Raw genomic sequence first — 21,163 nt, 5'->3', positions numbered from 1 at the left:
AAACATCGCTGCTTTTATAGGCATTTCCTGGGGAGTAAGTCCGGTTGTCTGATTGGCTAGTAACAAGACTCAGCCAAGTAGCCAATAGAAAAGGTTTATTTCCATACCTCATTTGCATAGTTCGGCCCATGGATGCCTTGCAGCTTGTCTTCCAATGAACTAAGACACTGTCTGCATCCTTCATTAGCATAAAAGCCCTATAAGTAGCAGAGATTCGCTTCCTCCTTTCATTTCACTTCGTGTGTTCTGAGGTCTTTAAAAATGCCTGAACCCGCCAAGTCGGCTCCGGCCCCGAAGAAGGGCTCCAAGAAGGCGGTGACCAAGGCGCAGAAGAAGGACGGCAAGAAGCGCAAGCGCAGCCGCAAGGAGAGCTACTCGGTGTACGTGTACAAGGTGCTGAAGCAGGTGCACCCCGACACCGGCATCTCGTCCAAGGCCATGGGCATCATGAACTCGTTCGTCAACGACATCTTTGAGCGCATCGCGGGCGAGGCGTCCCGCCTGGCGCATTACAACAAGCGCTCGACCATCACGTCCCGGGAGATCCAGACGGCCGTGCGCCTGCTGCTGCCCGGGGAGCTGGCCAAGCACGCCGTGTCCGAGGGCACCAAGGCCGTCACCAAGTACACCAGCTCCAAGTGAACTTGCCAAGTAAGCCTCCTGTGATCCCAACCCCAAAGGCTCTTTTCAGAGCCACCCACATGTCCACTAAGAGAGCTGTAATACAATACTAGATTTTGCATGGTGGGGTTGGGGGCAAAGTATCGTACCTTAATTAGAAAGTCATTACATGGGGAGGAATTTCTAGCTTCTCTTAATGGTACTAGGGCAGTACTGAGCATAAGTTAATGTTAATATCCTATTATTCTATGCTCTTGGGGGTCATCTCCGTGAAAACCCATGCAGTTTTGAGTCTCCATGCTGTGTGCCGTAATTGGTCTGATGCATCTGAGCATAGAAATATGTGATTTTTATAGGTGGCTTATGTTAAGCGGGGTTAGCATCGACCTACTGCTTTATTAGACTCCTCAAAGTTGTTGGGTAACTTGTCTCCAAGGGAGGCTGAACTGAAAGCAAGTACTAGGGGTCTAGGGGTGGAGAAACGAGGTGGGAGAATAGGAAGGACGCCTTTGAACTTGGGCACTCAAAATCTCCGAATAGAGAACTTTCACTGAGCAGATACCGCAGGCTGGGAAACTACAGTTTAGGCACTTTACTCATGAACTTTGCTCCAGGCAAAGACTTTAAGGTGAAAGACGCACTTTCTCCCTTTGTCTTGCCCAGATCTAGGACACATTTCACTACTTAGAGGAGTGAAGTTTGCTTTTTCCATTAAAAACAGGAAATACAGGGAATAAATTTTGTTACAAAAGAACATAAAGACTTGTACAATTTTGCATAAAACATTGTGATGTAGATTACCAAGTTACCTAACAAAAGGTCCTCATGATCTTAAGCCTGCAGTTTTCATTAACACTTGGGAAGAATTCTAAAGGCCTGTCTGGCCCTAGACAGGCTTCCACTGGAGCACAGCTCGGGTTGCCTAACTTGGAAGCGTTTTGACCTAGTTAAGGTGGAAGTGCAAATGCGGGACAGTTGCAGGTGTTTGTCATACTAGCTCCTCAGCCAAACTCTAAGGTTTCTGGAGTCCTTCAAAAACTGAAATTGGATTTTTTTTTTTATCCCTATGGGGCTAGTGAACCTGCTCAAGGACTGATGGTCCAATTCAGACTGACCTAACTGCGTTAGGTCACGTTACCCCAAAAATGTGCAGATTCACTATTACCAGGTTGACTACAAGGTTTTTGGTTTTTGTTTGGTTGTTTCCTTTTGTTTTCCTTCTCTTCTCCCCCTTTTCTCTCTCTTTTTTAAAGATTTTATTTATTTATTTATTTGACAGAAAGAAACACAGTGAGAGAGGGAACACAAGCAGGGGGAGTGGGAGAGGGAGAAGCCGACTTCCCGCTGAGCAGGGAGCCCGATGCGGGGCTCGATCCCAGCACCCTGGGATCATGACCTGAGCTGAAGGCAGATGCTCAAGGACTGAGCCACCCAGATGCCCCTCTCCCTCTTCTCTTATATAAATTCTGGCCTGCCTCTGTAGGGTAGAATAATTCTATAGCTTGTTCCCCCTTCTATACAAGTGAAGGGCAGGCTAATCATTAACTACTTGGCCATTTATTTCTGAAGATTTCACCAAGACATTGTTCACCTAAGTCCTGCCATAGGAATCAATAGAAATGTGTGACCTGGAGAAGTTCCTTGTCCAGCCGGGGGCAGTTTTGAGTTTTATGCTGATCTGCCTTTGGCTCTTGCATGCTGAAATGTATTCTTGCCCAAATTTGTTTCTTACTTTGGCTCTTATTCTGAGTGCACTCTATCGATTGGTGACACATTAAAATGGTTTTATGTCAGATCATGAAGCGATTACATGGTGCCCGAGGACAGACAATCTGAAGTCTACGGCATTTGCTTATCTTTTCTGGGTTGTTTGTGTTTGTCTGGGGATTCTGATATTCTCTGGCATTGAGAATACATGAACAGGAAGTTGGTGTTTTTCTTTCTGGCCTTTAATGTGATCCACTGGGTTTGGTGTTTTGTGTTTGTATGCTGTGGATTCCTGAAATTAAAGATAAGAGTCTCGTTCCTCCTTTCAAAATGGTCTTTTCTTGTGTTTACTTACTATGTGTCCAAATAGTTGTCAGTATCTGCAAAAATAGGATTCCTGCTTCAAAGATAATACAAATGTAAAATGGCAATCTGGTAATAACTTTTGACTTTAAGAAAGCGGTTAGGCCTTACAGGAGACTAATGACAGGAGAGAAAACCAGTTACCCAAATCTCCAGCATGCAGAGGCCTGCCTTTTGCTCTGCAGAATTCTCTAAAGTGTATGCTTCAATAATTCCATGTCCCTTCAGGCTCTTTAAGTAAGGTTAGAGAGAAGAGAGAAGAAACATGGTATTGTAAATCAGATTACTGACTCAGACAAAAAGAGAAGGCTTCCAATACCCTTATAAAACAAACATTTAATAGTTACTAAATCTTAATGTGTTTATTGTGAGAGCTAGGGCACTGGAAAGTAGAATTTCCTACAAAACTTAGAGAATTTACTCATGTTCTCAACAATGGTGTTTGCTGAGAGATCTCTGATCTTAATTACATTTGTTTCTTTTTTTTTTTAAGATTTTTATTTATTTATTTAAGAGAGAGAACATAAGCAGGGGGCAAGGCAGAGGGAGAAGCAGACGTCCCGCGGAGCAGGAAGCCAGTCATCACGGGGACTCAGTCCCAGGGCCCTGTGATCATGACCTGAGCGGGAGGCAGACGCTTAACCGACTGAGCCACCCAGGTGCCCAATTACATTTGTTTCTTAATTACTGTTTTTTTTTTCCTTAACTGACCAACATACTTAAATCTGTGGCTCCAGTTTTGTTGTAGGAAAGACGTTAAGGTTCGAAGCCGACAGCCAAGTAAGAATTCTTGAGACGTCTTTGGTGCAAAAGGATGGTTTTATTAAAGCACAGGGACAGAACCCATGGGCAGAAAGAGCTGAACTGGGGTCATGAGGAGTGGCCCATTGTATACTTTCAAGTTGGGAGGGCGTTAGGGATAGTGAGTCTCTAAGGAATTCTGGAAGCAAGGTTTCCAGAACCTTGAGGCAGCTAGCTGTTGTTGGGAAAAGGTCATTTATTACCGTCTAATAGAACCTTAGTCATGAGACCCTTCAGATGAATATTGGTGGGCCATGTGCTTGGGGGATGATTGCCAAAACGTATCTTGCCGGATAGAGATAAAGGAAGTTTCCAAAAGAATTTTTATATGTTAAAGTGGACTTACAGGACCCTGAGGTGGAGGGTCCGGCTAGGATTGCCTTTGCCCTTAGCAAAGTATTAACATCAAGGCCGCTGAGGCCCCAGAGGAAGTGCCTGTTTCAAGGACTTGTCAATGGGCTGTAGGTAGTAAGGAAATTTAATAATTTTTCTTCTGCCTTTGTTTCCCACATCAGTTTTACCTACTTTAAATTTTATTCCTGTTTCACGATTAACTCCTCTAACTTGCACAATGATTGAGAATATTTTCTGTTTTATGAATACAAATAGTTTTGAGCAAGTCGTCCACTCTACCTCAGCAGGAAGCTAATAAGTTATAATGTAAACTTACATTTTAAATGGCTTCTGTAAAGACTAAAAAACACAATTTAAAGTAAAAGAAACTAAGACCTAGAGAGTATCATGCTAAGCGATGTAAGTCAGTCAGAGAAAGACATTTATCATATGATTTCACTCATATGTGGAATTTGAGAAACAAAACAAAGGATCATAGGTGAAAAACAGAGAGAGGAAAACCTCTTAACTCTAGAGAACAAACTGATGATCACCAGAGAGGAGCTGGGTGGGGGGATGGGTTAAATAGGTGATAGGGATGAAGGAGGGCACTTGCTGTGATGAGCACTGTATGATGTATGGAAGGGTTGAATCACCATATTACACCCCTGAAACTAATATTACACTGTATGTTAATTAACTTGAATTTAAATAAAAACTTAAAAAAAAGAGAGAGAAACTCAAATCAAAATAAAACTTCTCCTGATGCTTTAAATGTTCTTCCTCTTTAAATTGTAACTCTGAGAAAACAGGAAAGTTTTAACTGTGAATTTAATTAGTGGTTTTAGTTAACAGGTTATAGGATAAGAAACAAAACAGAACTTCTATTATTTTTGAACAACTTAAAATTTTTAGTTCATGGTATGTAGTTTTATAGGAATAAACCACATTTTTTTTTAAAGATTTTACTTATTTATTTGACAGAGAGAGACACAGCGAGAGAAGGAACACAAGCAGGGGGAGTGGGAGAGGGAGAAGCAGGCTTCCCACAGAGCAGGGAGCCTGATGGCAGGACTCAATCCCAGGACCCTGGGATCATGACCTGAGCCGAAAGCAGACGCTTAACGACTGAGCCACCCAGGCGCCCCTTAACCACATATTTTTATTTTTATTTTTATTTTTTTTTAAAGATTTTATTTATTTATTTGAGAGAGAGAGAGAATGAGAGACAGAGAGCACGAGAGGGAAGAGGGCCAGAGGGAGAAGCAGACTCCCTGCCGAGCAGAGAGTCCGATGCGGGACTCGATCCCGGGACTCCAGGATCATGACCTGAGCCGAAGGCAGTCGCTTAACCAACTGAGCCACCCAGGCGCCCCTTAACCACATATTTTTAATTAAGATAACTTTTTGGATAAATTCACTGGCTTACTAATCTTGTCTTAAAAATGGATTTATGTCTTTTTCTTTGTTGTTGTCATGATGTAAGAATAATGTTAGTACGATATTCTAGTTCACAGAAGTCTAGGGTTCATTTTCTTAAAAAAAGAAGAAAACAACCCGAATTAATTTGAATTTACTAAACTTCTTCCACTAGGTTTACTGGTTAGAAGAGTTAAAATCATTTTATTTAAAATTATACTTCTGTAAATTATGCATTGAGCTAAATTAAATCACAATAGATAATGTCATTTTTAAAACAGTTTGATGTTTATAACGATGCATACAAATCACAAAACATGTGTCAACTTAAATGCTGAATTCATAATCTGTAGATAACCCTAAGAATTTTGATGAATATTAAATTGAGTACATTAATGCCTAATCTTTGGATACCTGGACAATTTCTCAATTAGAGGGTGCAAAATATGCATCCCTAAAAACAATTTGATCTGTGCAAGGCTTATATTTTTACACAGTTTAGAATGATGCTAGATTAACAAGTTAGAGAACATGTAGATGCCTTAGGAGAATGGAATTAGATATGTTTGTTTTTGCCACTTTAAATGTGTAAAAGCGAATGTAATATGTATGCTTGGCCCAGAGGCCCTGGCGGGTTGGGACTGTTCCCAGTTTCTTCAGGCCTATGAGGGAACACAATCGCCTGCTTCTTCTAAGGGCTGTTGTTAACACATACAGTTTTGGTCCTGTTAATTATTATAGCTTCAGAGAAACACAGATATGCATACAAGATAATGGATGTGTTTAGTCTGTTCGTTTATTAGGAAGTTGTTACAGTTTGTTAATGAAGTAAATTCAGCGTGATATGTGTTATTTTATTTATGCTGATTAGTTAAATATACTTTAGAAGTGAAGTCAATGGCTTTGAATTTATCATTCTATGAATTTATCATTTTATTTATCTGTGGTTTTGTTTGTGTATATCTAAACACATGCACAGAAAGGCTTACTAGGGTTGGTTAAAAACCAAACAAAAAACACTATAAGGAAGAGAAAAATTCAGGATTCACATGGACTTTCAATATATTTTTTGCCTTTGCCAAGCTTGAAATAATTTCTAACAAGTGCTTTACCTCACCTCAAAGAATTTGTGGCCATCGCTCCATGCTGTGTTTTACATTTCACTCTAAAATATGACTGCGGCCAGTTTTTTGTTTTTATATACCTATGATTTGTGTTTACATCTTAATGTAATAACCAGCTTTCTCTGACATTTTTTCTTTTTTTTTTACCTATCGTAGATTCAGCTCTAAACACAAAATAGTAAAACCATTAAGATATCTTTTACACCAAAAAATATCTCTGGGCCTTCCTTGATAGTCATTGGGTAACCAACAGTTTGTCCCCACAACTTCAAGAAAGGAGGGATGATAAATTCATTAGGTGTATTTGGTATTTTTCAAATATTGATTGCCAAATCACTGCTCAGTCTGCTTTTTATATAATTCTTAAATTTTCCAATCTCAATCCAGCTTTCCAACTTCCTTCTGATAAGAGTAAATCCCATAACTTTTTTTAAATTTAAATTCAATTAATTAACATAATAGTGTATTATTGGTTTCAGAGGTAGAGGTCAGTGTGATTCATCAGTCTTATATAATACCCGGTGCTCATCACATCACATACCCTCCCCAATGTCCATCACCCAGTTACCCCATCCCCCCACCCTCTGCCCCTCCAGCAACCCTCAGTTTGTTTCCTATGATTAAGTCTCTTATGGTTTGTCTCCCTCTCTGATTTCGTCTTGTTTTATTTTTTTTCCGCTTCTCTTATGATCCTCTGTTTTGTTTTTTAAATTCCACATATAAGTGAGATCATATGATAGTGGTCTTTCTCTGATTGACTTATTTCGCTTAGCATAACAGCCTCTAGTTCCATCCATGTGGTTGCAAATTAAATCCCATAACTTTTTAACAACTGTTCTCACACTAAGCTTGTTTTGTGCCAGTTTGTCTGATGTTCCACACTCATTACAACCTTGACATATTATCTGGTAATTAATTGTCCCTGAAGAATAATCCAAGTAGATTTTTACTGTTATGTTTTAACTTTAACTATTCTCTATAACCAATAACTCAGTCTATGTAATAGGTCAGATATGAGAATGTCACTTTGCTCAGAGCTCAAGGGTTGACATATTTACTTAGAGTAGATATGCCTGGCGGTTGGTTGTTCATTTGCTTTCACTTGTATGAAAACAAAAGTTTTCTAACTTGTTCAGACGGCTCAGTCAATATTGGGGCAGGAGTCAGGAGAGAGTAATTACTCACGAGAGGAAAACGAGCAACCAAAGAAAAACTGAGTAGTTAAAATTAAACCTAACGCTAAAGAAAATTCCCCAACTGCAATGTGAAAAACAGCCTTTCAAGGTTTCCTCACCATCAGTGCTATAACAATTGTCTAGTCTGATTTCTAAAAATAAAATAAAATATAACCAGCCCTTCGATAAAAATTGACTATCACAAATCTCTCATACGGCTTCTGTAGCTCAACTGTCTCCAGACTTTATAATCATGTAACAAAAAACTCCAGTGATAAACACCAACCAGTTCAAATTTTACAAATATGTTGATTAGCCCAAAGACAGGACAAGTGATTGAATCTTGCGTTATCTATAATCAGTATAAATTTCAAAACTATAAAGGTAGGGCAGGGCTTCAAACCACACCTCAAGAATCACGTGAACATATCAATTTCATGTTATTGTTAAAACATACGGATTTTTTTCCCCACCTGGTAATACCTTTACTACTTGTAAATGATAAAACTGAGATCGTAGGTAAAATACTTTCAACAATCTGTACAAAAGCATTCTTATTGGACAGATCACATCAGTCCATATCATCCCCTACCTGTTGAGAAGATAATACAAGAGACTTTAAAGTAAAATTTGCCCAAAATAACTTAAACTTACCGTGCCAGTACTTTACTCTTCATCCTAATAATCATGATAATGTGTCCATACCTAAAGATTCTCATAAATTCCTATTGTTTGAAATTGTACCAAAGGATCCATGTGACTTGGTTTTTAACATGTTTTGCTTTGGGACCTTCTGATATTGTTAGATATTATCAATAACTAATGTTAGCCACACTATCATAATTGAACAAATGGAAGCTACATTTGGAGAGATGTCACCAGACACACTTCTATAAATTATACTATTAAAGACTATATTAAAATAAACTTCAAGAAGTGTCAACTTTAGGATGTGAGGGTGATCGGATAGTGACATCTGTCACTGTTGATCACCAGGGTTCATCTGGCTGATCTGGCTGGGTGGGTGGGCGGATATCCCTTTCCTCCCTCACTGCTCCATGTGCGTCCCTCCTGGAGCTGCACACTCCGTGGAGGAGGACGACTCTGGATAGAGGAGAACCTTTCTCGGTCAAGGGTATACGAGTAGCTGCGCACCCCTGCTAGAACCTCCAAACAAGCTGTCAAGGTCCATTTGTAGAAGAACATAGGGTAGTCAAGCTTCCAAGACTCCAGATGCATCCAAATGAGGCCCCGAATGTGGCAGTCTCTTTCTAAAAAATTAATAAAATAAAATAAAATAAAATAAAATAAAATAAAATAAAATAAATGTCAATTTCATAGCAATGATGGAAAGGGCCATTTCCAGTACTTTTAACTAAAAATATTGCTTTTACACTCCAGGACAGATGGATATTTGATTCCCAAACACAGAATCTCCCTGCTTAGATATGCATTCTCATTGGAAACACAATCCTGAGACTCATTAAAAGTTCTCCAGAATTCTGGAAGTAGGAAGCTGAGTTTCTACAGATCAAGATGAGATCTAGAGTAGACCACTTCCTTCTTCTTTTTCCTCCCGTTTTGCTGTTTTGTCTTTTTCTCCATTATCAGTCTTTCCAATGATTAGATTTTGGATTTGGTCTTCCCCAGTATTAAATTAAATTAAAATAAAATAAAATAAAATAAAATAAAATAAATAAAATAAAATAAAATAAATAAAATAAAATAAAATAAATAAAATAAAATAAAATAAATAAAATAATAAAATAAAATAAAATAAAAAATAACATAACATAACATAACATAACATAACATAACATAACATAAAATAACATAAAATAACATAAAATAAAATAAATTCCTCAGAGCCTAGACCTTTATACCTTGACTAAAATTTCCTAAACAAGAATGGGTGCTACATGGTTTATTTCTGACTATGGCTCAAATTAAAACTGAAACAATAATTAGGAAAAATGATACTTGTTTAAAATACATCAAAATGATCTTTGAGAACTATTCTTCTACATAAGACACGCCAATTAAATACTTGGAGACTATGTGGACTTCAAATACTTCTTATTACATTTGTGATTGCTCTCATACCTTTTTTGACCCAAGTGGGGGGTTGAGAAATTCCAATGGCAGAGATGGTGAAGATATCACCTAACCAAGATGGAAGTGTGGACTGAGGTTTGGAAGAATATATTATGCAGAGGCAGCCTGTCACATGCTCCACAGACAACTTTGAGAGTTTCTAAAGAATCACTTATTATTTTCTTTGAAAGTCCTCTTTACTCTACGTTAGAACAGATTGTCCATACTAAAAATAATGTACACACATGACATCCCGTTCTTATTCTGCAGGCTTTTTCTTCCCCCTGTTATATAATCACCTTTTTTTGACTTCGTTGGATGAAATCTATCTATTGCTTGGCATACCTGTACACAAGAAAACAGTGTGCTAATAATTAACTAAACGTCTTTGAGTTATTATTTGACAAACTTACCACTCTGAGCCTGTAGGCTGGTAATAATTACTTACCCATGAAAATGGGGTGAGGAGTAAATGAAACTGCAAATATAAAATACTTGTCCCAGAAATGGTATCATGCCAGTAAAATGGCTCCATGATGAAAAAAGTGTTGTCTCTAGAGATGGAACCTCCCAAGTTTGACCCCCAGCTCACTACTTCTTAGCTGTGAGACTGAGGCAAGTCCACGTTTCATCTCTGTGTGCCTCAGTGTCCTCGTTTGTGTCTTGAGGATGACGGTAATAGCACCTACCTTCTAGATGTTTGTGAAGATTAAAGATCTTTAACGCATAGAAAGCACTTTGAAGAGTGACTGGTAAAGGGTAGGTGCTCAGTGTCTGCTGATATTTGATAAGTTTCATTTATAATCTTCCTTCTACCCTTAGCCCCTAAGGCAGCCGGTGACTGAAGATCTTGGTAAAAGCTGTTTTTTTCTAAGTCATGGGAATTTCACAAGTGATTTGATATAAAAAGAATGCCGACTGGGGTGCCTGGGTGGCTCAGTCGGTTAAGCAATGGACTCTTGGTTTTGGCTCAGGTTGTGACCTCAGGGGTCTTGGAATCCAGCCCCACCCCATCTCAGGGCTCAGTGGGTAGTCGGCTTGAGGTTCTCTCATCTGCCCCTCCCCCCACTCGTGTGTGTGTGTGTGTGTGTGTGTGTGTGTGTGTATCTTTCTCTAAAATTAACATATACATCTTAAAAAAAATGACAACTGATTCCACTGTGTTTACCTTGGTCCAACAGATTAAAAGAAAATGCCTTTTTTCCCCAACATATTTAGTTACCTCTCTAGGCATATTCCTAAGGGCATAAAGAACCATAGCTCCGTTTGTCCTGAGTCTTCCAGATTTGGAAGTGTGCATGGATTCCACGCCTTGCTAAGCAGTCCCAGCAGTCCTCGAGTAAAAGGCAGTAAATATTAGTTTTTCCAGACTCCCCCCCGCAACCCCGTGCCATCTGGGATGACTAAGCATAAAAATAAACGGGGCCAAATACACATCTAACTGTGACCTTTCCTGAAAGACATTCTAGGCTCTGATGAAATTTTCTGGACTCTGACAATCAACTTGACATATCTTCAAGTGCCCTGGGTTCATTACAGTTTAGGAAAGAGAGAGTAAATTTGGAAAAGGAGCTACTTTCTTACTGTCCCACCTCAGTTTTGAGGGGGGGAATGTAAGGCTTTGGTTAGCTCAGTTGAAGACTTACGTGGCTTTATCATTCCATAAGCAATTTGTATGGTACTTACTAGGAAGGCCTGTTTCATCTTGCTTTGGTTCTTCTTGGTATTAGATCTCCCAGCTGAAAAACTGGGGCTCCTGGGTGGCTCAGTTGGTTAAGCATCCAACTCTTGATCTCAGCTCAGGTCTTGATCTCAGGGCGTGAATTCAAGCCCCACATTGGGCTCCACACCCAGCATGGAACCTACTTTAAAAAAAAATTTTTTTTAAATATATATAAATATTGAAAATTAAAATGTGCCCCTTCTACTGTTGGACTTGCTTTTACTGTTGGACTTGCTTAAACTTAAGTTGGTGTGATAGATATTGAGTACTAGGTTTAAAAAAACACACACACATATGGACTTTAATGCACTGAACTAAATATTATTTTTTAAAGTTGAAAAAATGAATACAATTGTGTGTTTAAGAATTGGGCAGAGGGGCACCTACGTAGCTCCATCAGTTAAACTACCCACTCGGTTTCGGCTCAGGTCACGATCTCGGGGTTGTGGGATAGAGCCCTGTCTCGGGCTCCATGTTGAGCTCAGAGTCAGCTGGGACTCTCTCTCCCTCGCCCTCTGCCCATCCCCCTCTCCCCCGCTCCCTCGCTCTCACTTTCTAAAAAAAATAAATAAATCTTAAAAAAAAAAAAGAATTGGACAGAGCTGATGCAGGCTTTCAGCCCACGAATGGAAGGAAACCTGCTGGCCTCGAGGGCCGGTGAGAGATAGCTGGTAGGCATCAGGGTCAGCGCTTTGGGGAAGGTTTGGGGAGAGTGCTCAAGGGTCTTGACTCTAAGGGTCAGAGAGAGAATTTTGCCCCGTGAGTTCTAGACATAAATAAGCCTGAGTGGATTGGAAATTCTTTCCCCTATATTCTGAAATATACATATATTTTAGAGCAGTTTTAGGTGTACAACAAAATTGAGAGGGAGGCACAGATTTCTCATATACCCCTATCCCCACACATGCAGAGCCTCCCACATTAGCAATTGCTAACTGACCAGCCAGGGAAAGAGGAAAATGCAGGCTGGCCACGTGGGCCGGTGGGAGAAGAGCTGACGGATGCAGAGCAAGCAGCCCTCGTGGGTCCTAAGACCCAGTCCCCTCTCCGTGCCCTCTCTCCCACCCCTGCCTCACTTCCTCTTGCCCTTCTGTCCGTTCTAGAGGCCCCACAATGGCTTTTCATCAGTCAGTGACAACGTCCAGCCCAGAGAGTGAGGACAGAGTCTTGGGGCGGCATAAGGAGGGGAAGTCTTCCTTTTCTGCCCCTGCCCTGAAGGACTGTCCTCTGGCTCTGTTCCTCCACCTTCAGCAACTGTCCCCTTGGAAAGGGACAACTCACTGCCATCTTGGAGCTTACATCTTGGCTGGAGAAGAGAGACAACAAAGGGTAGTTATCACGCATAATTATACAGAATGTGAGAAGGGACTAAACGCTCCAGGGAGGTACAAAGTACAGCAGGGCAAGGCAGGTCAGGGTGGTAGTAAATGTAATTTTTATATTTTCACGAATGAAAACACTTACTGTCACAATAGTTGGTAGCACTGGGGCAGCATGAAGTGTGTGCCAGGCACCATTCTACATGTTTACTCTATTCACTCAGTGAACTCCCAAACGATAACACATTAGCCGGAAAGCAGACAGGGCTGAAGCCCTTAGAAGAAGAGCCAGGAATTAAGGAACGCGGAGAAATCAACGCCCTGCTGTTCCACCTGCGGAGCATTCCGAGTACCTGTCGCTCCTTCTCTGCTACCGTTGTCAGTGTCTTCATTCGGGTGTGAGCACACGGAGGGTGAGCGGTGGTTCCTCTAGCACAGGCCTTACATCTGGGGCCTTTTCCACGGAGTTTAGGACAACCTGTGGCATGTGCCATTGTTAAGACCACTACATTTGAAGCGACTGTGAGTCTGCGAAACGCGTTATGGGGACATCCGGGGTCACATCTTGAGTCGGTGGTTTGTGGGGTGGCTTGTGGGGGAGACTGCCCCTTGCCAGCTAAAGAGAGAGGACCGCTTCCCCCTTGCCCGCTCCACCACTACCGGCAGGCTCTGCTTCAGGCAAATCTTTCTTAGAACCTACCCGAATATGACTGCGTTGCACTTTTATAAGTACATACAAAACATGCAGCACGAATCTTTGTCTTTGTGAAGTGAAATGATCACCAGGGTGTTAGCTGTGTCAAGCGTGGGTTATAATTATGAGTCCTGAGATTAACCAGGCAGGCAAACACTTGCCACAGAAACTCGTATCTCCCCACCCAAGTAACGGATCAGTCCTCAGGTAGAAAAGAGAATTCCCTGTGCACCTTTTCCTACATGGGATTTGGACGCCTGCAGAGGATAAAATCAGGTTTGCCTTTGTTTGCTTGACAAGAGGAGGAGGAAAAGTGCATTTTATAACACCCCAGAAACAGACTAAGCATTTATTTGGGTACATTTCCATCAGATATGTTTCATTTAACTTATTTAAAAGTTCATGGGGGATGACTTCATCTGTTAGCAGCCTGGAGGGATGAGCAGCTGGGAGAAGGGTGGCTTCTGGAAACAGTTTCAGCTGGTCCCTGTAGGAATAACAAGCTTGAACTCTAACTGCGGTCATATAAGGACCTTCCTCGCAGTTCAAGCTGTAGCTCACCCCAAGCACCCCACCTTAGACAATGCCCACTCCCTGGTCTTTGTCATTGTGTCTCCTTTATGAAAAGCCCTAACCTGAAGAATTCTTACTTGCCCTTCAAGACTTAGTTCAGGGGAACCTGGCTGGTTCAGTCGGTTAAGTGTCTGCCTTCAGCTCAGGTCATGATTCCAGGGTCTTGGGTTTGAGGCCCCGAGCAGGGCTGCCTGCCTGATGGGGACTCTGTTTGTCCCTCCCTTTGCCCCTTCCCCTGCTCTGTGCATGTACTCTCTCTCTCTGTCTCTCAAATAAATAAATAAATAAATCTTAAAAAAAGAGGACTTAGCTCAAATGTAACTTAAAGGACACTGGCTAGACCATAGTCATCATTTATTTAAGAGTATACATAGACTCCAGTGTTAGAGGGTGTGAGTTTACTACAGAGAGTCACCATCCAACAGCTGTGTCATCTGGGATACTCAACCTTCATTTTCTCATCTCCACAACAGAGAGAAGGATCATTGTAGGTCTTTCATAAGGCTGCCGCAAGATCAAATGCATTCGTATCTATAAAGCGCTTAGAACACTGCCTGGAGCAGAACAAGCTCCCAGTGAAATCAGCCACCCCCATTATTGCTGTTGTTCTCAGAGTCAAGTCCAATATCAAGTATCTGGTGAATTATAGAAGTGAATTGATCAATCAATCTCTCTCTTTTCACAGGAGGAGCAGATGTGTTTTAGACATCTTTACCCACCACTGGTCACTGCTAAACACCATTGCAGCTCACACATTAAAACGCAAGAGACACCCTAAGAAGACAAATGGAAATATTTTTAACAATCGTGGTAGGATCAGTAAGAACCTGGCTAAAATATTTTTTTTTCTGAGTATAAAAATATTAAATGTTTATTGTAGAATTTTGTAAAAAGAGAAATATATAAAGAAGAGAATTAAAATAACTCTTAGTATCTCCTTTTAATGGATATGACAAATATGTATAGATGAATGTGAATACATATGATACACCTATAATGCATATAAAAAGCATATTTAGGTATCATGCCATATATGCACATATATAATTTTCTAGGTAATACATGGATGTATCATTACTTACATAAATAGTCCTCTGTTATTAGCTATTTAGATTGAGTTCCATTTTTTTTTTAACTTTTTTTCAAAGTTTTTAAAGTAATGTCTACACCCAGCGTGGAGCTTGAACTCATGACCCTGAGATCAAGAGTTGCATGCCCCTCCAACTGAGCCAGCCAGGCGCCCCCTGAGTTTCATTTTTATGCATTTGAGATCAAACAGATCACACATCTTTGTTTAAATATGTGATTATCTCTTTAAGATAGACTTCTAGAAGTAGAAATACTAAATCACAAGGTCACCACATTTTTTAAGGCTCTTTAAAAAAAAAAGATTTTATTTATTTGACAGAGAGAGACACAGCGAAAGAGGGAACACAAGCAGGGGGAGTGGGAGAAGGAGAAGCAGGCTTCGAGCCTGACCCGGGGCTCGATCCCAGGACCCCGGGATCATGACCTGAGCCGAAGGCCAACTCTTAACCACTGAGTCACCCAGGCACCCCTTAAGGCTCTTAATATGTACATTGCCAAATTGCCATCCAGAAGGACCACGCCCATTTATAATCCCAACATTTTATGAAAATCCCTGTTTTACAGCATGTATATTTACGCTGAGAATTGCTTTAAAGCATCATTAACCTGACAGGCCAAAAAATTTTTTTTTGAAATGCCATTTCCCTCATGGGACTTTTCCCCCATGTTTTCATTAGCTATGATCCCATAAGAAATGAACCGCTGCTGCCCATGGTCACAATCATTCCACGGAAGACACCATATGTAGAGTAAGTAGGCTCTGAGGTTAAGACCAAAAACTAGTATTTAGCAGGTGCCTCCCTCTGCCCAGGACGGTGTTGGAATAATAAATTGCATTCGGCTGTGTGTGTAACTGAACCTACTTTTACCTACGTTGTTTCTTACAAGCCTCCTAATGACTCCATGAGAAAGGTGTCTAATGTGAATTGAATTCTGTCCCCCCAGAATTCATACATTGAGACCCTAACTCCCAATGTGACTCTATCTGGAGATGAAGGGCTTTAGTAGGTATTTGAGGCTTAAGAAGTTATAAAAGTGAGGTCCTAATCGAATTAGATTGGTGGGCTTGTAAGAAGAGGGAGAGGGAAAGACAGTTCTGGTACCTATGCAGCAGAGAAAGGTCATTTGAGGTCAGAGCCAGGAGGCAGCCATGTAAAGGCTAGGAAAAGTGTTCTCACCGGAATCTGGCCATGCTGGCGCCCTGATCTCAGATTTCAAGTCTCCAGAGCTACGAGGAAATAAATTCCTATAGCCACCCAACGTATAGTATTTCATTCTGCTAGCCTGACCCGACTAAGACAGGTCATCGCCGTGACTTACAGACAAGGAGAGTGAGTAAGACTATAGGAGAAACAAAGTGCTATGTGGCCACAATCACAAGAGTCAGAAACAGGCAAGTTGGAAGCTCACCCAGTTGTCCTTACTCCAAGGCCAGGGCTCCTCCATTCCACACGCAGACAGTAGCCTTGAAGGGTCAAGAGCCACATGTTTCCAGAACCAGTATTAGACTAAGACTTGTCCCCAGAAGATGAATGTTTAATCTTAAATAAATATGCTCTGACTGCTCATTTATGAAAAATGTTGAACTTCCTGCAAAACTAAAATGCAAATTGTGTGCAAAACCCTTTTGCCAACCCAGTGGAAAAATGATATAAAGTCTAATGGTATCCTTACAGCACCGGGCTTTGTATGTGTGGTGAAGCAGGCTCTCAAATTGGTCCTAAAGTAGTGCCTCAGACAGATAAATAAACCGGAAAGATATACTGTAAAATGTTTGTTTATTTTTAAAAATATTTTAAAAGATTTATTTATTTATTTGAGAGAGAGGGAGATGGAGGGAGGGTCTCAAGCAGACTCTGCACTGAACGTGGAGCCCCATTTGGGGCTCGATCTCATGACCCTGAGGTCACCACCAGAGCCAAAACCAGAATTCAGGTGCTTAACTGACTGAGCCACTCAGGCTCCCCTAAAAGGTTTATTTTTTTTTAAAAAAAAAGGAAACAAAGGAGATAAAGGTGGAAATTAGATTGACTATATGTCCATCCATCCATTCAATGGGTCGGCCCAGATAAGCCCCTCCCACACACCGGGCACTGTTGTGGGAGGATTCAGTACTGTGCATGGCAGACAAAAAATTCCAGGTCCATGAAGTTGGCATGCTCATGGAAAGGTATTATCCACTGAATCAGTCACGAATGCACTGGGCTGCATTTCACAAAAGTCCATGTGTAGTCGGTTAGCTAGAAAGAGATTTGTTTGTCCTCATTAGCAGAAGAGCTTGGGTGGTTTGTCAGGGGCCATGGGGAGCTGCCAATGGTGCCCAAGGTTTCTTCTAGCATCCTGTGCTCTCAATCGTGCCGTTTTCATCCTCCATGTAGTTTTCAACCTCATGGTCCTCCTTAGCTCCTCTGGAAGGCTAATCTATGCTCCACACTGGAAGAAGGGGTAAGATCAAGGGTAAATAGGCATGTGGCATCTGAGTCAACTGGATTATTATTGGGAAGTTAAAAAAAAAGACGTCCTGCTTTTCTTCTGATGATTCCGTATTCTGCATTAAAGTGCAACAGAAAATTCCCCCCAAGTTCTAATTCTTGTGTCTCCTTATTTTCAGAGACTGGCTCATGAGCATCCATGGAGCTTGAGAAAAATCATTTCAGTCATCTAGCGATGAGCCGTTCATGGAAAGGTTTTGGATAGTCTACGTTGTTAGCATTATAGGTGTGAGTCACAAATTAAGAAATGGCATGATATGAGTAGTGTCTTTGTTTACTTACAAATAGCTAATAATAGAGGTCGGAATGTCAGGAAGAACAGAAATAAGATTACCTGAATGGCTCCTCCAGCGGTTTCTGCTGTTATGCAAATAGCTTTTCTTCTAAGCAGGCACTTCGGTGCTTTCTCATTAGACTGTGGTGGGTTTCTTTCCTCTGTCCTGAGAAGTTTCTAGAACTCCTTCGGAAGGCATGCTGTTTCCTAAGAAGGAGCAGAAACAGGCTGAACAAGTCATTCAGGTCCATCTGACTCAATTGAGGACATCTTCCCTGCTACCCTCTTTAAACAGAGGTTTCTCCATTTTGAAACCCTGAGCAGATTATTGTTTTGGGCATTGATTTTGGCACCAAATAATTGTTGTCATTGCATATATTTAAATCTTATCTCCCAAATACAGAAAACAGTCATTTCTTTAGTTTGGAGACCAAGTAATACTTATTTCTTAATTTAAAAACTGTTGTTTTTATGTCCCTCAGCCCTGGAACAGCATCATACCTGCTCTTGATATTTAATACTTGATGATTTTAGAGACAACTTTTACAAACCATGGAATTGTACACATGCCCTTTCTACAAAGCAAACAAAATAATTACTCAATACCTGAACAAGCAATCAATCAAAATAGAGTGATTCAAAAATGATGAGATCAGTTGAAAAAGGTAAAGTTAAATGTGAAATAATATTTGTTAAAGATAGATGAAACTGTCTTTGAAACGAAGTTCAAAAATAGTTATTGAAAAAAGAAGAAACACATGAAAAAGGTTAACAGTTTTAAAAGGTAGGTCTAAATCTTAGATACTAGGAAAATCTAAGAAGCATGTAGGGTAGATATTCTGGTAAATGAAAGTCTGCTAATCTCACTGAACATAGTGAAAATCTGTAGACGCCTTTATTTTACTCACACACACACACATACATGGAGAAATATAGAATAAACATTTTTTTTTTAAAACAACAGACTGGAGGGCACCCCCCTTCGGGTCCCCTCAGTCCTCGGGAGCTTTGTACTATCACTTTGCTATCGCTCAATAAACCTTGCTTTGCTGCCCATCACTCTGTCTGGTCCACCTCTTCATTTTTCGAAGTGGTGTGACCCTGAACTGTGGGCACCGATGGAGAAAAATCCTGCAACACCTTGACCAAAGAGATTACAGATGTCCAGAAAAATAAGGTGTCCTGAGGTCACATAGCCACACTAAGTACCTCCAATGTTTGCTCAGAGGAAAACAAGGAAGATGAATAGAGGTTCTGGAGGCCAACGTAACACCACTTCAAATCTCAGCTCTGAGCATGAGACTCTTGATCTCAGGGTCATGAGTTTGAGCCCCACGTTGGGTGTAAAGATTACTAAAAAAATAAATGAATAAAGTTAAAAAATTAAAAAAACAACAGACTAGAATGTTAAATTAATATTAAAAATGGGCTGTATGGTTTCCATATCATGAGAGAATAAACTTATTATAATTTTTTAAAGAAAACTGTTCTTTTACTTTCTTTGCAACTGCTTCCCTTGCTTTACTATTCAGAAGTAGGAGAGGGCAACAAAAGTTGATCTTAAGGAAAATGTTTATGGCAGTATTATTTCAAAAATGAAAGTTCAGAAGGTTGACTTTCCCACAATAGAAAATTTGCCAAAATAAAATTATAGTATTGCTTCACACACACACACACACACACACACACACGCATAGAGCTATAAAAATGTAATTACATGAACATCAGTTCTAACATATTAAGAGGAAGAAAAAAATGACCTGACACAGGTGATGTCCATAACTAGCTAGAGCCTTTTGAAGCCAACCTCCTGCTTCCTAGCTCCAAGACCTTGGGTGAGTTTTATGACTTTTCTGTGATTCAGTTTCTTAACGACAAAATTAGTTTCTATACTTTTTCATTTTTTGAAGAGGAAAAACTTGGGATGATGATTGACACAGAGTAATAAGCACTGTGTGTGTGTGTGTGTGTGTGTGTGTGTGTGTGTGTGTGTGGTAGCTTTTAGATTTCCAATGCAAAGTATGAATCATGGTTCTTTGTCTGGATCTTAAATTATGGAATGTAAGAATTTTTTAAATTCTCCAATTCTGTTACTTTTAAAGCAATAGAATGATACGTTCTGTCAACCTATAGTTATAAGGATCAATCCACTTCACAACCTGACCTGTGAGCACAAGTACTCAGGGGTCACAGAGGGTCAGAAAAACCAAACACATGTTAAAACATAGGGTCCTTGGTAAGATGCACCTGCAATCTCCCTTAGAAAGATTTTTCAAACTGAGGGTCACATTAGTGCATTAGTGCGTTGTGAAATCAATCCCATAGTTTGTAACCAGCATTAGAAAAATGAAATAGACTAGAATGTATCAGAATGCAAGCACTTAAGTTGGTATTGTTTTCTGAATTTTTGTTTCAGGTGTGTTTGTAAGCATGAGCCCATGAGACAGAGAGGCAGAGAATTTGCTACCTCACTTTGCAACCAGAAATTGGAAAGTCTCATCATTTGATTTCCGCTTCAGAAATATTTCAGATGTAGACTCTCTCCTTTCCCACCCTACCTCCTTAGCTGAAGCCCTTGCCTTTCTTCTGAGACTATTGCAACAGACTACCAACTTCTGACATTGGGCCCTTTCCAATAATTATTTTTTTATGTGAAAAATCTAAAACCAAGACAGCTACAAGAACAATACACAAATCCTCTCCTTAAAAACTTCAGGTCCTTCCCCAGCCTGCAAAGTAACAAGCTTCTCATGCAGGCACTGGCGGGTCGAGGGGGCGGGGGCGGTGATCTCCACATGATGGTCGTTTTGGCGTTTTCCTCTGCTGAAGCCTGGGCTTTGGCCGTACCGCGCTGCTCTCTCAACATCGTTCTGGAAGGTCTGGCCTTGATGAACAAATTCCTTTCTGGACCTCTTACGAAGGCAAGTCCGAGGACAAGCCCCCAAAAGGATCCATCCCAGACCATGTTCCAATAACTCCTTCCCCGAAGCTTTGCAGGCACATGGGCCAGCCCAGTCCTGCTAGAGATCTGGGGCTCTGGTTCCCACGGTCTCTTCCTGCCTCCCGTTTTCGAGTTAATTCAAGCCACAGGGACTGAGGACTGGTTTAAGTCACAAACAACCCACATGCCTTGGAGATTACGGTTCATGAGATTGTTTACCCAAATAAAGTCGTACTCTGCAGTTTTTAGACAATCCTATAAGCATCTCCTAAGCACGCAGTGAGATATTTAAGAGATGTGTTACTTTCTTCACATACATAAATCATTTTCAATAAAAGTCAATGTGTGAATAATTTATTTTCTCCACCGATTGGAAGCCAACCGTTTGGAAAACCACTCAGAAGAGCTGAGGTAAGCCTCT

General features: G+C 40.6%; 1 protein-coding gene across 3 annotated transcripts; it reads left to right on the top strand.

Moving 5' to 3' along the window:
* Nucleotides 1-236: 236 nt before the first annotated feature.
* H2BC4 (H2B clustered histone 4) lies at nucleotides 237-21,095 on the top strand. 3 transcript variants are annotated; one of them, XR_003610019.2, is made up of 3 exons: nucleotides 237-651; nucleotides 18,284-18,466; nucleotides 20,218-21,095. XR_003610019.2 is itself a non-coding variant. In XM_028107539.2 (2 exons), exon 1 carries the CDS (start codon nucleotides 262-264, stop codon nucleotides 640-642), a length of 381 nt encoding a protein of 126 aa, XP_027963340.1. In that variant the 5' UTR covers nucleotides 237-261; the 3' UTR covers nucleotides 643-651; nucleotides 20,218-21,095. The 3 variants fall into 3 exon arrangements, 2 of the variants coding, with proteins under 2 accessions (XP_027963340.1, XP_027963339.1); XM_028107539.2 differs by lacking the exon at nucleotides 18,284-18,466; XM_028107538.2 differs by lacking the exons at nucleotides 18,284-18,466; nucleotides 20,218-21,095 and adding an exon at nucleotides 14,632-16,806.
* Nucleotides 21,096-21,163: the final 68 nt, after the last annotated feature.

This window comes from Eumetopias jubatus, unplaced genomic scaffold (assembly GCF_037043125.1).
Source record: "Eumetopias jubatus isolate StellerSeaLion01/CBP00866 unplaced genomic scaffold, mEumJub1_p1.0 scaffold_6, whole genome shotgun sequence".
In the NCBI taxonomy this organism is placed as follows: Eukaryota; Metazoa; Chordata; class Mammalia; order Carnivora; family Otariidae; genus Eumetopias; species Eumetopias jubatus.
The sequence above is the reverse complement of the archived record's forward strand: the minus strand, read 5'-3'. Positions and strand labels throughout refer to the sequence as shown.